Source organism: Dermacentor albipictus, chromosome 6, assembly GCF_038994185.2.
Source record: "Dermacentor albipictus isolate Rhodes 1998 colony chromosome 6, USDA_Dalb.pri_finalv2, whole genome shotgun sequence".
Classification (NCBI taxonomy): domain Eukaryota; kingdom Metazoa; phylum Arthropoda; class Arachnida; order Ixodida; family Ixodidae; genus Dermacentor; species Dermacentor albipictus.
In genome coordinates, this window is record NC_091826.1 from 19,110,596 (window position 1) to 19,127,635 (window position 17,040).

General features: G+C 45.7%; 1 protein-coding gene across 1 annotated transcript; it reads left to right on the forward strand.

Annotated features, from left to right (window-relative positions):
• The first annotated feature begins 564 nt into the window (after positions 1-564).
• Positions 565-12,727, forward strand: LOC135896311 (neuronal acetylcholine receptor subunit alpha-5-like). Its single transcript, XM_065424675.1, has 8 exons — positions 565-778; positions 1,512-1,669; positions 4,051-4,095; positions 5,081-5,190; positions 7,884-8,016; positions 9,281-9,429; positions 11,263-11,489; positions 12,316-12,727. The coding sequence occupies exons 1-8, from the start codon at positions 712-714 to the stop codon at positions 12,630-12,632; spliced, it is 1,206 nt and encodes a 401-aa protein (XP_065280747.1). The 5' UTR covers positions 565-711; the 3' UTR covers positions 12,633-12,727.
• Positions 12,728-17,040: the final 4,313 nt, after the last annotated feature.

Below are 17,040 nucleotides of genomic sequence, written 5' to 3' on the forward strand. Positions count from 1 at the left end.
GTCGCGGAGGACCTGTCTCCTTGTCAAAACGTTGAACAACGCTGAGGACTCTCTTGTTCAGCCAAAATTTTCCTGTATGAATCTCGCTAAGAGGTCACACTAAATGCGTTTATTCGTACGAGGTCGGTGGTACGTTATAGTTAAATTACTTAAATGCTAACTATGTGTCCCCTTTAAGAGTGGACCATACGGCATACTTCGAGATTGTCTTTTTTTTTGGGGGGGGGGGAACAGAAGATTAGGAAGAATGCGTCACACTCAATAAAAGTTTTGCGTGAATCCGGCGTTTTGCCCGAGCGTCGTTTCATGAATACGCTCGAAATCGATTTCGATTCGTCTGCACTTCTACAGACTGCTTGGCAGATGCGCATTTCTGCGTCCACACACCGCGGGAATGCAGCTACCGAGGACGACATCGAATCCGGGACTTCGTTATCATCAGCGCAACGTCATATAGCCACTGAGCAGCCCTGGCGGGCTTCTTGAAATACGAAGTTCCGACCCATTGACGAAAGTTATTCAAGTTTGCTGGTTCTGACAGACGCAGGCGACCAATTCAATGGAAGATGCGGTATAGAGCACGGGAATCACTGAAACCGAAGACAGACGACCGAACGCCTCCTGTGGGACGTCGACGATGTCTTTCAGCAGTGCCCTGAGGCGTAATACGGTCGTTCTTTCCTCGGCGGGACGCCAGCTGAGCAGCTGTCGATGGAAGTACACAACTCGCTCGTTCACCTTGCTCTATTTGTCGGCACTGTCCTGGCTGCGCGAAACGGTAAGCAGTCCCATTTTTGTCTTGACAACGACATGTTTACAATGGCGCTCTCCGTGGCTGCTTTAGAACCCGTTCATCAGCGAAGGAGTCCGACGCTGCTTTGCAAGAAAGCGCATGACCCCAACGACGACGATGACTACGAGAACATATTCGTTTATTTTTATGCTTATTAATTTTCGCACAATGAAAGACGCAAGAAAGAACAACACGTACCTGAAACACGTACACAGGTCCTTCGCGCAGGTTCGATTGTGCCTTATGTCTACGTTAAATGCGTTAAACAACGCGTAATGCAGAACTGTAGATGCGCGAACAAGTATTTTAGAAGTTGTAAAGGAAACCGTTCAAACACCGTTCAAGGGATGTACAGACAGAATGTTTAAAACATGCTACGTGTGTTGCTGTACGGGGCCTACCTATTGGCTGTATTGTTTCAGCTGCTACAAGTTGAAACTGAGCTGATATTCGACTTTCTGACGGTGCCCTTATTCCGTGAATTTTTGACCCTGCCTGTAGGTATTGTTGTGCTTGTGAGTCTGTGTGTGTGGGGGGGGGGGGGGGGGAGGGGGCATTGTTTGCGTGTATGCGTTTGTGTGCATGTGCTCGCCTATGTGCGTGCTTGGTGCGCTTGTTTAAGTATCTGTGTTGTGTGTCCAACAAATCCCAAAATGCCGGCCTGCATGTCGCAAGCGAAAGACGCAAAAAAAAAGAAACGTGCTGTTATTGTTCGCAGGAAACCATAATGACGGAAGCTACGAGCACACTGCCCAGCGCCTTCGGCGGCTGCTCTTTCAAGAGAGGAACTACGACGCGACGTCCAGGCCGACGAACTCCACCTCCGAGCCGACCGTCATAAAGGCTTCCGTTGTGTTCAAGAGCATCATGCACGTCGTAAGGAAGCATTACTAAACCAAAGGGCCCAATGTGATGGATTTGTTGGATGGCCCGAAAACTAGATGCGCCTCCACACCGGCGGTCCATTATGGGTCTGGACTTTAGGTTGCACACTTGCCCGTCATGTCCCTTGCCTCTTTTCTTTCTCGTCATCGTCAGTGATCTTCATTCATTCATTCATTCATTCATTCATTCAAATAACTTTATTGAGTGCCCTGCGATTTGGTGGGGTGGGCCTGGACCCCTCCTTGGTTTCGGCAAGGGTTGTCACCCATCTTGTTCAACTTTCTTTCCTTCTGCCTCTTTTCCTGGTCTGGAGTAGCTGTATAGACTAATGAGCCTCAGGCTGACCTCTCCTGCCTGTCATACTGTCACCTTGCAGTGACGTGGAAGAATCGAACGCTGCCAAGGCCATACGTGCGGTGCACGCTGCTACTGTATCCGTAATAACATCACGGGATTTTTTCTCTCTCTCTCTCTTTGTGGATATGGATGACGGAACAGCTGTGTGTAGAGTCAGAGCTAAAGAGAACGCCGACGGGACAGGGACACAAAAACAGGACAACGACACCATCAATGTCCTGTTGACGCTCTCTGAAAGGGATGCTTTATCGGCCTTCCCCCTCCCCCCTTACCTTTGCTAGTTTCTGGCTGCTGCTGTTTTGTACAGTACAAACATGTTCTACAGAGACTATTCGCTACCGTACTACTCCCTATCATACTACCACACTGAAGGAAATGCGAAGTACGAGTTCGTTCGGTCCATCGTCTCCAGACGTAAGCGGACGCCCGTGATATCATATTAAATGGACATACCGGGGGGGGGGGGGGGTGACTCTGGCCTTGGCCTTGTGCACAGCATTCCTTTACTCTCAATTTGACACGCTAACACACCTTCCCTCGTGGCCGCACCCTCTCGCCTTACACCCTCTCCCCTTTAGAAGAACCCCACCTATACATGCCGTGGCGAGGAAAGCATATGTCGCCTTGAAGAATACGCGTCCACTTGTCGAAACTTTGGCTCCTGCTTTCACCTTGTTCTCGTTTTGCTCATCGTCTTGAATTTCCATCTCCCGTATTTCCCGTGTCTTAAATGGTACCAGTGTGACGAGCTTCCTCCTCGCTTTCCTCCCTTTCGTGCGCAAGACTGAGCCGCCATCGCCAGCTCATCCTGGCACGCTTACATTCGCACATACGTCATACAGCGCGTGGCGACCATTTTATTTCCCTTGGACTTCATACGGAACCTCACGGCAACGGCGACACCATAAACGCGCCTGTCCGTTAATTGCTACCGAAATGAAAAATTTCGGTGCACTCAGCAATTTGGGGTGGTGGTGTCAAGGTCATTAACCGAATATTGAAATAGTGGCTTCAATATATTGGATTTGGATGAAAGCATTTGCCCAGAGTAGATAGAAAGTCGCACTAACCTTCATCCATTGCCGCCATTACTATTGAGGCAATGTTCGGCAATAGTTCTGGGTTGTCGAGGAGAGTCTGATTGCCGAAGAAAGTGGTTAACAAAAAAAAATGGAGGAAGCGGTAGAGGGCGTAGTGCGCCAAGAGTGAAAAGAATCAGAACTGAGGGACTGTGCATATACGAAGACATGGGACAATGTAAATTTAGGGGGAAAATATATATTTTGTTGTTTATGTATAGAATAGCATGGTTTACTTATTGTACAGAAATAAATATGAATGTCAGTTGGTTGGCGATAATCTCCGCATTCATAATAAAGAAGCAGGAAATAGGAAGCGGAAGGAAGGACAAACTGCCACCTGCAGGAGCCAAACCTATAACCTCCCAATGATTCGAGCCGTCCACTTTCTTGGATATTTACGTGCATGTATATCTAAGCTAGCCTTAGGCGTGTTAGTCAGTGTCACTGGAACGTTAAATGATAAATTCTCGGATTTTACGGGCCAAAACCACGATATGATTATGAGACACGCCATAATTGGGGACTGCAGAATAATTTGGACCACCTGGGGTTTATTAAGGTGCCCCTAAATAAGTACACGGGACCTTTCGTATTTCACCCCCTTCGAAATGCGGCCGCCGTGGCCGGGATGCGATCCCGCGACCTCGCTCTTAGCAGCCCTACACCATAGGCCACTCAAAAGTCATGTGCTCGGCTACCATCTGTGAAGAGGACGAGGGAACTGGTGTTGTTTTTTTCTTCACCTTCAATTTCAATTTTCATTCAATTAAATGAATGACGTTTATCGTCAGTTCAATTGCCATCAGTAATTTATTGTGCAGGTCAATGAAAACGAAGTAGTTCATGCCACCAATGATTTGAATAGCCTTATTTTCTGTTGGAGCCGCGTGGGAAGCTGAACAACTCAATAAAATACACTGGTCTCACTTTCAGAGGGGTGAAAGCGACTGGTTTACGGGTGTCCTGTGGCTGGGTGCGGTAAGTGGTCCCCTACATTTGTTTATATGATTTATTTATTTACAAGTGAAACGTGACCTGTAGGCAAGAAAAAAGGATGTGGGAGAGAACCATGGCGGCAGGATGCCATATATCTTTTTATAGGCAAATCTACAAATCTACAAATTATCTATGACAGCGTAGCGCTGTAGATATCTTTGTGTGCGTTTAAAGTATTTATAAGTAAACCATGACGTCTAAAGAACATATATCTATTCATATCAACAAATATAATGAAATATGATAATACCACCCGAAAGGTCACGTATTTGTTACATTGAAGAAAGTATGGCTTAGGTATTTTAGATAGTTTAGCAATGTTAGGTATTTTAGGCACAACTTAATTAAGCATTACTTCTAACGATCTGTAATTTATGAGCTACGGCCGATCCCATATTCAACATTTAACCTGATGATTTATATTACCACCAGATTCGCTTACAATAATTTTTTTTAATGAAAGAGAACTACAAATTCACTTACTATGGACAGACCAACAAGAATGTTTAGTCTATCTGCTTTTCTTCCTTTCATGACTACTCTTGTACAAACACGTATAAATTCTTGTATTTTTTTCATGTTATTATTATTTATTTGAACCTCAATGGTCCCTAACGGCACATTAGATGCGATTTCTCTCTTACGCTTGCCTTGTTACCAAAACCTTGGTATTTTTGTGAATAATTTGTCATTTTGTTCTTTTAAATTCTTTTTCCACTATGTATACTATCTTATTCATATGCTACTGTTGCTTCGAGTTGTTAACTATCAAAATTGTCTTTTCGCAGGAGGTCCTGAGACAGTCGTTGACTATGCGACCTCCTTATGTATGCAACATACCTGTAATATGACCAAATTTTTAGATGATGAATTATGATTCTGACGAAAGAAGCAAACGAAAAATGCAAAATGGGATCTTTAGTCAGTGCTGCTCATTCGTGGTTACGTTGCTTGCTGCATGCTGCAGTTCTGGCACGACCACCGGTTGACTTGGAACAAGGAGGAATACGACGACACCGTGTACCTGGACGTTCACAAGAGCCAAATATGGTCGCCTGAAGTGGACCTTCTCAACGTGTAAGTCTTAGGGATGGGCGAAAAAGTTATAATTCCTAACCCAGTCTAATACGAACATGCAAAACATACGTACGTCAAGTGTGGAGTTCAATACGAAAAGGAAAGATATTACAAGAAGTCTGATTTATTTCCGTTCAGCGCAGAGTGACGCCAAATTAAAGCCAGCTGAACTGAATAGCTTGTGAATTAGGAAGGCCTGACGATAATCGTTGATCTCTTAAAACTGGCCGTCGAAGGGGCTGGTTGACAATGCGAAGCAACCTTATTTTGCATTTGTCTTCATGGCTCTAGCAATTGTGAAACCTCCGTATACTAAGCCGTAAACAAAAATTCGAAGAAATTGAATATCGAATTCACGAATCGAATGCCGCGATTGAAAACCAAAGATTTTGCTTTTACATTCGAAGTTTTCAACATTCCCACGTATAAGTTGAGATTAGCGCGCAACTACATGTCTAAGTTTTTTTTTTAGTAGCAAAAGACGTCTGGGTTTCTTGAAGAAGATGCGGATAGCGTTTTATTCGGCAAAGCAAATAACAAGCATGAGATATATCATGGTGTTTTAGAACGCAACGAAATAAGCTGGTGATGCATGAAATGTGTCACAATGGACAGCTTCGGATTAACTTATAATGCCTACGGTTCCCTAAAGGGCACTAAGAACTCGGTAAGCGTGCGTGTATGCATTCCGCACCCGTCAGTATGCGGTATCTTCAACCGCCAATAAAAGGTGATACCTCAGAACCAGCACGTTATTCATTGCGCGTCTATAAACATCTGTTCAGGCTACAGCCGCTTGTGCTACTGTGCTGTGCGGTGACAGTGACCGACTGTGATTGTATGTCTATGCTCCTTTCTTTCTTTATTACTTTACCTCCCTCTCCCCTCTGTCCCCGGCGTAGGGTAGCAAACCGGATCTTCCCATCTGGTTAACCTCCATGCATTTCCCCTTTCTTCTGTCCCTCTCTTTCTCATTGCGCGTCCTACCTCACTTCCACGCAAATTTACTGCGCTGCCTCTCGCCGTAGGGATGGCTTTTACAAAAGCTGACTCATTGCTCATTAATACGGCATTACGCCCAGTCATGGGTGCACACGTGGAACAACGAAGAGACGCTACAACACGCCAAAGAACTTGCCTAAGATTGCCTCCGCAACCCATCTTACCCGCTGTCCCTTTTTGAAAAAACCCTACCTGCACATACGTATCAGCATATGTCGCCTTGAAAAGGACAAGTCCACTTGTCAAGAAGTTAATCACTTTTACCTTGTTCTCGTTTGGTCATCGTCTTGAATTTCTATCTCCCGCCTTTCCCGTGTTTTTCCTGTATTTCAACACTCCTTGTGTTTTTGTCCTCATTACGACCGTAGAGCGCCATCTTCTTCAGGCTGTGCTAAACCGACTGGATTAAAGCGATGTTCAGAGGCAAATGCTCTCGGATCATAAGATTGTGCGGCGAAGGCTCACGAAGCAATGCAGGCATTGCTATTAATTCAGAAGTTGTCTGGACTCGTAGTCATATTAGGCGTGATGTGCAGCTGCTCCTCCCTCACCCTTCTTTCTTTTCTGCCCTTAATTCAGTTCAATTCAGGTTTTACTTATGCATAACAATGTCCGGGAGCTATACAACTAAAGCCGAATTGGGTCAATCCTGACGGGGTCCTGGGCCCCTGTGAAACCATTAACCACTGTTAAACCCCCTTGTTGAATAGCCAACTGGAAGAACAATCGTGAGCGACAGGACCGAGGACACCGAATCCGTATTTCGATCAAAATAAGGCGAGCACTTGCCTAAGGTTGCAAGAAACGAAAGCTATTATGGACACTTCGGGACAGCCACAGGTCTCTTGTCAACGATGAAAAGCAACGCGGAAGACCCAAGTAGCTACCCCGAAACTTCAATTATATGTTTTGTTTCTTTCACCATTATAAGCGATTGTTCGTTTTAATCATGCGCCTCCTTCCCCGGACGCGCTTTAGTTGTACATTTTGACTATGAAGTCGTCTGTAAGCGAGGATTATTCTTATTCAGCGCGAACTGAAATCAAATAACTCGTAAAAACTAGCTTTTCATTTGACCATTTAGGGCTCGCCAAATTGGCGATTGACAGAGGTGGCGTCATCCATCGTGACTGCAGCGACCAAGAAGCGATTACCGGCGACCGACGTTCACACCGGCGAGCGAGACCAGCCCATCATCACACTGAAGTGTCTCGAGTTTGATGCCGTTCACATCAAAGCGTACCTCTATTAGTGCGTAAAATTAGACGTCGGCGTATACGTACGTCCCGTTCCTGCGCATCTGATTGGCTCAGCAGCTTTGCGACTGCTGTCGCGCCACCAAATTATTGAACAGTGAGCGACTGGCCCAGGACAGTCGCGTTTCCACCGAAGCGACAAAAGCGACCAAAGCGACCAAAGCGACCATTTCTTACCATTTACGAACATGTGTGACCGACTCGGTCGCGCGACTCTACCAGTCGCCCGAGTGAATGAGTCCTCAGTCTCATCGAACACTCTTATGCGGGGCATGCGTGCTTAGCAGGTGCCACCTTTTGAAAACAAATTGACCGTTCTTTTTCAGATTGCTCACAACTGTGCGTCCGGTTGACATCCATACATTTAATCGCTATCTCTCTCTCTCTTTCGCTCACGCACCCACTCTTCCAGACTGACACTGCCTCTTTCTGCAGAGTGAGCGACAAATACGACCCGTGGAACGATTGGCTCACCATAGATTCCAATGGCACGGTTTGGGCCTATTCCACTGCCAAGTTCAAGTTACCCTGCCCCGTCGGTGGTGGAAAGTTCCAGACCGACGAGCAGGTATTTATCGACTTTGCTTTGGAGGAAGTCCCTTGAAAACAGCACAATGGCAGAACTACAATGAGGTATTATCATTAATTTAGTAGTAGCATTGTCGAACCGTGCACAAAACACAATTTTTTTTATGGTGCCTATTTTGTGGCTGTTTATAAATTTTTTTGAGTGGCAGTCGTTATTTTGTTCCCGGTTTTGCACTCTTGCATCGCAGTATTTGTGCCGCCTTGTTCGTCTATCTCTCCCGCCTTGTGCGAAGTTACCTCGTGTTTTATTGATCGTAAAATGACATTTTTTTATGATTGTCTCTTAGTTTTACTGTCTTTCCCCCTCTCAAATTATACCCAATCATGCTCTCGTTTTATTTATTTTTCCCTTACTTGCGTTCTCTTGCAGATATCTAAAAAAATGATTTTATTTGTGCGCCAGTACTACGACCTCATAATTATTCCTTGGCGCGTTAAATAGAAAACTGATTATCATTATTGCGCACTTTCTGCATGGCCTTGTTTGCAGCAGTCACTATCCCATGGGTAGGCTTCAAAACACATTTAAGTAGTATTCTGCCTATAATGCCATAATTCAGAGTTCCTTCCCTGTGCTTTGTGCATGCGCAGATGACCAATTTGTATGATTAACTTCCTTTTACACCCGCATCCTCGTTTTCTTTTTCCCTGTTTGTTTCTCTGCTTCAAATTGTTTTGTCTGGCATTTTTGTATTTTGTATACGTTGTGTCTTTTGTATTACTATTGAAGTGCACCAGTACCAAAGCTCTGTAGCTGCTCCTGGGCCCTATAGTAAGCATTTGATTGATTGATTGATTGATTGATTGATTGATTGATTGATTGATTGATTGATTGATTGATGACCGAGAGCTGAAGAACGGGAAGGAAAGCAGGCTGGCCAATGAAACCGTAAAGGTGTAAATGGTTACGTACTGTTCAGGAAGGAGTGGAGGGCAATCGAGATAGGAACATGGAAGGGTGAGAAGGAAAAAGCAAAGAGGGGACAAAAGTCAGCACAGGTCATATTAATTAAAGAGCAATGGTTATTTGAGTTGCACGAAAAAATTTTGCTTCAGTACTAGCAAAATGTTCACTCTTTTGTTATAAGGCTTGGCTAGCGAGAAGACGATCGCTGGCAACGCCGCCCTGAAGATCCGGCATTGTCTTTCAGGAAGGAAATCCTTTTCCCTATTCTCAACATTGCCCGTCTGCGCTGGTCAGTATAAATGCACGCTCTCAGTTCAGCTTCGGGGGCCACTTGCAGGTCTGCACCATTCGTATGGCGTCAGACACGTATGACAGTAACGAGGTGACGCTGGTGGAAGGCGAATTCTGGGAAGAGCTCCAGACAGCCGGTAACACGGAGTGGGACCTCACCAAGATGTCCTACGCCAATCACACGGAATTCAATAGGTGTGTGCACTCATTACAAAGGAGTGGGAGGAGGAAATAACTTTGTGAGCCCTGCGAGTTGGTGAGGAGGGCCAAAGGCCCCGCCTAGGTGACGGCCAGGAGTTCGTGGGTCCTGGCGGCTTCCTCGACCCCTTCTGGACGGCCCATAGTTGATCATCGAGGGCGGGGCCTCCCAGCGCGGCCTCCCAGCGCGTGCGAAGGCTGTTGCTAGAGGCCGCGTTCTCGTTATTGTTACATATCCCTCGGCATTCCCATAACATATGCCCCAGAGTGGCTCTGCATTCACATGTGTTGTATTTGTCCGTTCTATATATATCTGGATATATGATGTGCATTACAAAGAAGAAAAAAGAAAAAAAAATTCGTGGTTCTTGAATAACGGTGCTGACATCTATAGATTAGATTAGATTATGGGGTTTTTTACGTGCCATAACCACGATCTGATTATGAGGCACGCCGTAGTGAGAGACTCTGGAAATTCGGAACCACCTGGGGTTGTTTAACGTGCCGCCTTGTCTAAGTACACGGGTGCTTTCGCATTTCGCCCCCATTGAAACGCAGCCGCGCCGGCCGGGATTTGAACCCTTGCGCTTAGCACCCGAACACCATGGCCACTAAGCAACCACGGCGGGTTCTGATATCTACAGAAAAGCACGAACATTCTAGAGTTTCCTCCAATTGCTTGATATTCTTCAGCCGCACATTTATGTACACAATCTAGAAAGGATGTTGATGAGTCAACTACTGCTGGTGTGCACGTTACATCCGTGTCTATGCACGAATGTGTTGTTTCATTGGTCAGCCCGGTCATATAGGGTAGCATGCCGGGCAAATAGACAGACAGGCAGACGTGAACTTTTATTTGCACCATTAAGATGATTTTTGTTTGGTACGCAAACAAAAAGCCTTACACAGACTTGACCCTTACAAAAAATGGCTTATACGAAAATACATAATAACTACAAAGTAGGCATTTATGCAGCATCAACAACAACGAAAAATCCAACAGAATAAACAATTAAAAGAAAAGTATCTTACAAACTGCTGTCCAGAGTTGATTATATAGGCAAAAGCCAACATTATTCACTGTCTTAAAGGACAGACGGAACCATTGCCTGAATTTAATAAAAAGGGTAATCAATAAGAAAGCATCTGTCTACCATATTTCATACGAACTTTTTGGTTTAAACCAATTACGTCTGTTTGTGAATTTTATGTGTACGTTTCATACTTTCGCTTGGGTAGCTTAAGAAGGCATACATTAGGCATAAATCTCTAGAATACAGAATCTCACTCTATCTCTAATTATATAATCAATTTAAGGATTTCGATCGCAAATAATCGTAAATGTGTGTGTGTGTGTGTTTTTCTTGTCATTGCTTTCCTGTGCCATTTATGTCATTTCTGTCTACTCAGTGACAATGAAATACTGAAGAAAAACCGGCAGTGGAATATGGAAACATTTGCAGTATAAATACTTGATTATAGGCGTTATACAAAAGGGGATAACAATGTCAGCGGTGTGAATTAACTTAGTGTTCTCTCTAATGAAACGAACTTATTGAATGGGCCTCACGTTGACGCTGCAGATCAGCTTGCAGTGAGGTTACTCCATTGGTCGCTGTACTAACCGCATAAATCGAACACACCGAAGATACTGAGGCCGTCTTTGTCAAAGATAAGTTGATCAGCCAAAACTTTGTGCAGTCTGTCCGAAACACACCAATCTGTTTCAGCGATATTTGTGCACGGTGTGGTTCCATCTATCGGCCCTAGCATTTTGCCTCCGTGATAGTAACGATTACTACTGTTACCTGGTCTTTCTCGAGCCAGGTCCTTCCTGGACGTGTCGTTCCACTTGAGGAGGTTGTCGAAACGACACCGCTACGCCGTCAACGTACCCTTGGTGGCCGTGACGCTGGTGATGCTCTCTGCCTTCTGGATGCCGCCAGGTTCGGACCGTAGGCTTACGCTCGTCGGCCTGAACTTCCTGGTGGTCGCGATAATGCTGGACAGGACGACGACTCTCCTCGGGCTGTCGGTGGCGACGTCGAACACATGTGAGGACATGGTTGGTTTTGTGCCATCAAAACACACCCATAACCCACCTCCCCCGCTCCCCACACACGCACCCGCGCACTCGCTCGAATAGACGCATCACTGTGCTGCTTCCCTGTGCCCGAAGCGACTGCGATATCGACCAGTCTTTGAATTTTACGAATAAAGGTACGAAGTCTCCCTGTCCATATTTTGTGCATTTCAAGAACGGAAACAAAGGACAACATATCACTGGCTATGGTAGGTGTCGAAGAAGCTAACGCGACAATGTTCTCTCATAAACTCCCTAGTAAAAAACATACTAGTAAAAACGTTTCTTGGCCAATCTCCTACGGTGGGCATGCGCCACTTGTGCAGAGGAATAACAGCAGTGAGGTCGTGTTCGGTTGGCTACCCTACACTTAGGAAGAGGAAAGGAGAAACACTGGTAAGAAAACGGAAAGATAAATAAAATGAAGAAAATGCAGTCAAGGTGGACATACTCACACTCACTGGGTTTAGTACAGCACAATCACCTTTAAAAAGCCCAAGTGTACGTTTATGGCATTGCACGTGCATGCAAGAGTGGCTAGGCCGAGCTTAGGCGATATTTTCACTTGAGACGCGTCTGCCACTCAAGCAGCTGAGATTTCTAGTTCGCAGAGCGCATCGTTGATTGTTGAAGGATGGACAGTGGCCCGCAGGGTTCTCTGTTGCCTCGTCACACCCACAAAAGTCGTGCGCAGCGCTGTTGGACATTCCGATGAGGAATAATGAGCTTTTAACGCCTTCAGTAGCGCCAATACACCCACATCAGGCTAAAAACGATTATTTCTCTCTCCCTCACAGTCCTCTTCCTGGGTACGGTGGCGGTCGTGCAAGTGGTCACCGCAGCCGGAAACATTTTCGCTCTGAACCTGCTGTCTTCTAGGACGGGCTTCAAAGTTCCAGACGTCCTACACCGTGCCCTGTCTGGAACAGCCGGAACTGTTCTTTGCCTAAACAACCACGAGCAGGAGACGTCGGTGCGGCCACGAGATGTAATGCACCCGCTGACATTCGACGACACTCAAGATCGAAGACGGCGCTGGCTTCTTTTGGCACAAGCCGTAGACCGGCTGCTGTTCATCGTGTTCGGATTCACGGCTATCGCTCTCCTGGCGTGAGCCATCAGTTTGTTCACAAGAGAGAAGTTGCATCGGCTCTGCAAACTTGAGCCGATATGAAGGCCGGTAAACCTTACTGATGGGCCATTTGCTAACGGTCGTCCTGTCTTCCTTTCATTTTGTTTGCGTAGATGGCCCACTGAGATTTCAAATGTATTATGTATCGCAGACACACACACAAACACACACACGCGCAGACACGCACACGCGTACCACAACTACGCGAAATGCAAGAGAAATATAGGTGTCCTGAACTCCGAATTTATTACTTAGGTGTCCCCGTGCAAACTACACTGTCAGCCGCCAAACATTTGTAGCGGGAAATAAAAAAAATTTTATTGGGTTTTACGTGGGGAAAACACGATATAATTATGAGACATGCCGTAGTGGGGAACTCCAAGTTAATTTTGACCAGCTGGGTTCTGTAACGTGCACCCAAGGCATTTTTGCATTTCGTGCCGATCGAAATGCGTCCGCAGCGGCCGGTATTCGATCCCGTCAGCTCGCGTTTAGCAGCGCAACACCAAAGCCAGTAGGCCACCACGGCGGGTACATTTCTTACGAAGCTTGATTGCAATTCTTCCTCACAAACGCGGCTTGCGAGCCACGTTTACAATTAAGCTTCGGTACACTCTTCGTAGAAATCATTGACTGTTCAGTATATTGACCTCCTCTCACTGAAAGTAATCATCGACGAGGTTAACGAGAACGTTATGAACGAACGTTGTCAAGGTCCACGGTTGAGAGTGAAATGCAAGAGGCACTTAATGTGACGGACGGGTCCACGCGGCCGTGTCGGTGGTTCGGAAGCGCCAGAATTCTAACCCTTATCCAATTCTGCAAGAGGAACCTGTTGCAGGTAGGCCCTACCTCTGTGATTTCCCTCTCTTGGTCCCCTTGCGTGTCCGCAGTGTCACAGAAGAATGGCATTTGCCTTCTCTTAGGACGAGAAGGTTTTCCAGGGAAGCGTGCTCTTTGCATTCCTTGAGAAAGAAACTCAGGTCTACTTCGAAGACCACTCCGCGCGGGCCTCACACGAGCCATTTATTACTTGTCGACTTCTGGCAATGTTGCCTCCCGGACTCGCACTATGCGCGGGGATTGTTTGTAACTCGGAACTGCTGCTGCGCAAACAACGAATACGAAGTGTAGGCATGAAACGACGGGACCAGCGCACGGTACTGTCGTTTTGCGTCTCCCCTTGGTCTTCGCTGCTTGCGCTGCAGTAATTATGAATCAATGCCAATTAGCCAAATTCAACCTTTTCTCAAATTGTTTGTGACGCTAGACATGCTTTTGGTGGAAGGTCGGCCGCTTTTACCGTAACTTGTGTTCCCACTGACACTATATACTGCATCGCATTCTTCTGAACCAGTAACCCGTTCTTGCACTGTATGCAATCGTCGGTGCTGTTCGTAGCATTGCTCCTGGACCACTGAACATGTACTGGGCACCGACGATCCTCATGGTTGATAGGCAACCTGTTTCTAGATGCCTCTTTGGATGTGACAGGAAGGAAGTTCTGTTGGATTCGATAAAAGGACAAACCGAGGTTGACTGCCGGCACGCTGTGGTTGCGTCTTTTGCACGTTCGAAACTATGTATTCTGCTCCCAGCGTCAGCACCGCTTGTCTTTTCCGGGTGCGTCTGATCTTCCCGGTCCCTAGGGAGTCTTTCGACGCACCCGAGGGAACGCAGTTCATGCTGGTAAGACACTTCGTGGGAGACGCGTTCTTCTGCGCAAACGAGACATAATTTTTGTGGTTCATGGGCAGGTTAGGCATCGTCTTGTGTGTCTTCTGTGCGATTGCGAAAGCTAGCTCTAAGGCATCTGGAGAACCAGCAGTAGTCGCGAGTCAATTGCGTTTTGGTGCTTGACACATGGACGAAGCGCCGTTTGTGGAAGAGTTTGAAGGTAAGTTGTCCGCAGACCTTTTTCAAAGGATTCACGTTGTTTTCAATTTGAAGCTGCTGGGGACCTTGTGAAAACACTATACGCCAGTCCAGAAGACACATGTAGAGCTGCAATCTCAGTGAAGGTGCGCGGAATGCCACTTCAGGCAAGCCGGATGCTTCTTCGAGGTGCTTGACTGTATTTGACATCGCTTTTCTTCTAGCCGTTGCGTCTACATCGAAGTTGCGAAGTCCATCCCTTCATTAAATTCTCACTCAATTCTGGAGAGCGAAATCAATTTAATTCCACTCCTTTTAACTCCTTGGAACAGTGAGCTTAGACGATTCTGAATTCTGGGATGGCTGACCTGGTCTATTTAATTTCACCCATTCCTGAAAATAAAGCACTTTCCCAATAATTGTGCCTGGAGGCGCAACAACAACATTAAAGACAACGTATATTTAAGTCTTAATAACATAATACTATTAAAGAACGTAACATACTATATAAAAACCAACATGCTTTGTGGCCTCTTACGTCTTCGGGGTGTTGATCCCTGTAAGATGTCTAATTATTGATCTTTCGAGCTAGGCAAAGTACAAGATAGTGTTATATCGCATTTCCCGTGGGGGGAAGGGGCGGGGTGAGTATAACTATTTCAGAAAGAAAGACAGAGGAGCAAAATTAAGTGAGTGGTCTTCACTGTATGAGAAGCTGCTGTCGCAGTAAAGTAGCTCGGAGCCGAAGAAATCGCTGAAGTCAGCTGCGTATTGTCGTTTCGCATTTACTGGCGTGTTAATGAGCATCATTTACTTGCGCATTTCTCTGACTGCCACTTATCACGCCTTATGAGTACTGACATGGAGCAAAAAAAAAAAAAACGAGGCGCGCTATCAAAATTACCTGGGCTGGCACAGTTTGCAATAGCTTGCGACGTCACCGTTTTTTTTTGTCTGCATCCCGTTCTCTTAGTCCAAGCATACCCTTGCTAAATGAAATAATTCTTCACAACTTAATTACTTAACCAATTAAAGAGGTCACTAAAACTACAGAGTTAAATAACTTAACTCCTAAACTAAATGTTGCTGTATTTAAATCAACTTCAACATTGTAATGAAGAAAGGATTCCGGGTAACCAGAAGTGCAGAATGTGTAGAATATCGTGTTTATGACTACCGCGGCAGAGGTAGTCGCCTATAGGCATGTGCTGAAACAACCGTACTGAGCGAAAATTTAGAAATACCACAAATTAGCCAAGTGGAGTTCAATATCACTGTCAAATTTACCGGTTTTATAGTCTCGCCTGAAATCAACACTTAGCGATCCCTTCCATTATGGAATATCGAGATCACATTCCATCTCCATTCCAGCTACCAGACTGGTGCCATCATTTCATTCCCATTCCATCCCGGGTTTTTGAAAACGTAGAATGATTCCTGAACCATTTTAACTCCACAGTGGCCGCTTATCAACTCTGGTCTAATTACGCTGGCGAAGAATAGCCCGCGAACTGGGAACTGGAACGACGTGGCAGTTAGCAATTTACAGCTGCATTTCCGGTCACAGAAGGACGAGGCCTTCTGCGCGTGAGTTGGCATCTTCCCAAGGGGTGGGCCACTATGAGGGTTGGCGAAGGAACAGTTGGGTGCTAAACGTAATAGGAATCAAGTTGCGAAATTCTACGGGGAAAAAAAAAAGGTAGGTTCAGCTTTTTTTAGCAACGAACATTTGCAGCCAAATTTGGAACAACAAAAATTCCAAAGAACACTTTCCAATTCTAAACTCCTATAGTAATGCTGTTTAGTCTTGCTTTAACGATCCAGTGGGGAAATCAATGCGCCCTCTCGATGGCCGATTCCGCACGCTGGGCATGTATCAGAGTTCTGAAAGGAACACTGAAGTGCAACATCAAAATTGACACTAGCAATGTATGCTCTCACACCCCCGTTTTCTTCAGTTGCCGGAAAAATTATTATTGCCGAAGAACATGGAGGCAACACTTCCCTTTCTTGCATTTCTCGCCCTTAAACTCACTCTCGTGTGTCAGCGTGAAATCACGCTTAGTTTTCACGCATGGGGGCAGTTTTAGCACCGCAACAGCTCGCGAAGCCTGCTAGATTGAGCCTTTGGTAGCATTAGAATACAATCTACTTCTGTTTTTAGCAGTAAAGATTACCTGGGCTTGATATGGTGCTCTAAAGATTCATGATGCTATGGTGCATTGCAATGGTAACGTGATCTCGGTATCGCCAAGTATCGTTTCTTCTTGCATTTTTCGCTGGTTTACCGACACTCCTCCCATGATAAGAGTGGTCGCCTTGCTGTCTCGGAAGAGCAACTTGTTATTACACATTATTGTAGCATCCCTCAGTAGCCTTCCTTTAGGGTCATCGTCGTAAGTATGTGAGTGAGCGAGTATGATAGCTAATCACACAAAGGTAGTCACCCAGGTAGTCAATAAAGTAACTGAATTAAAGTGTGACAATGAAATAACCAATTTGTGGGTCTAGTGAA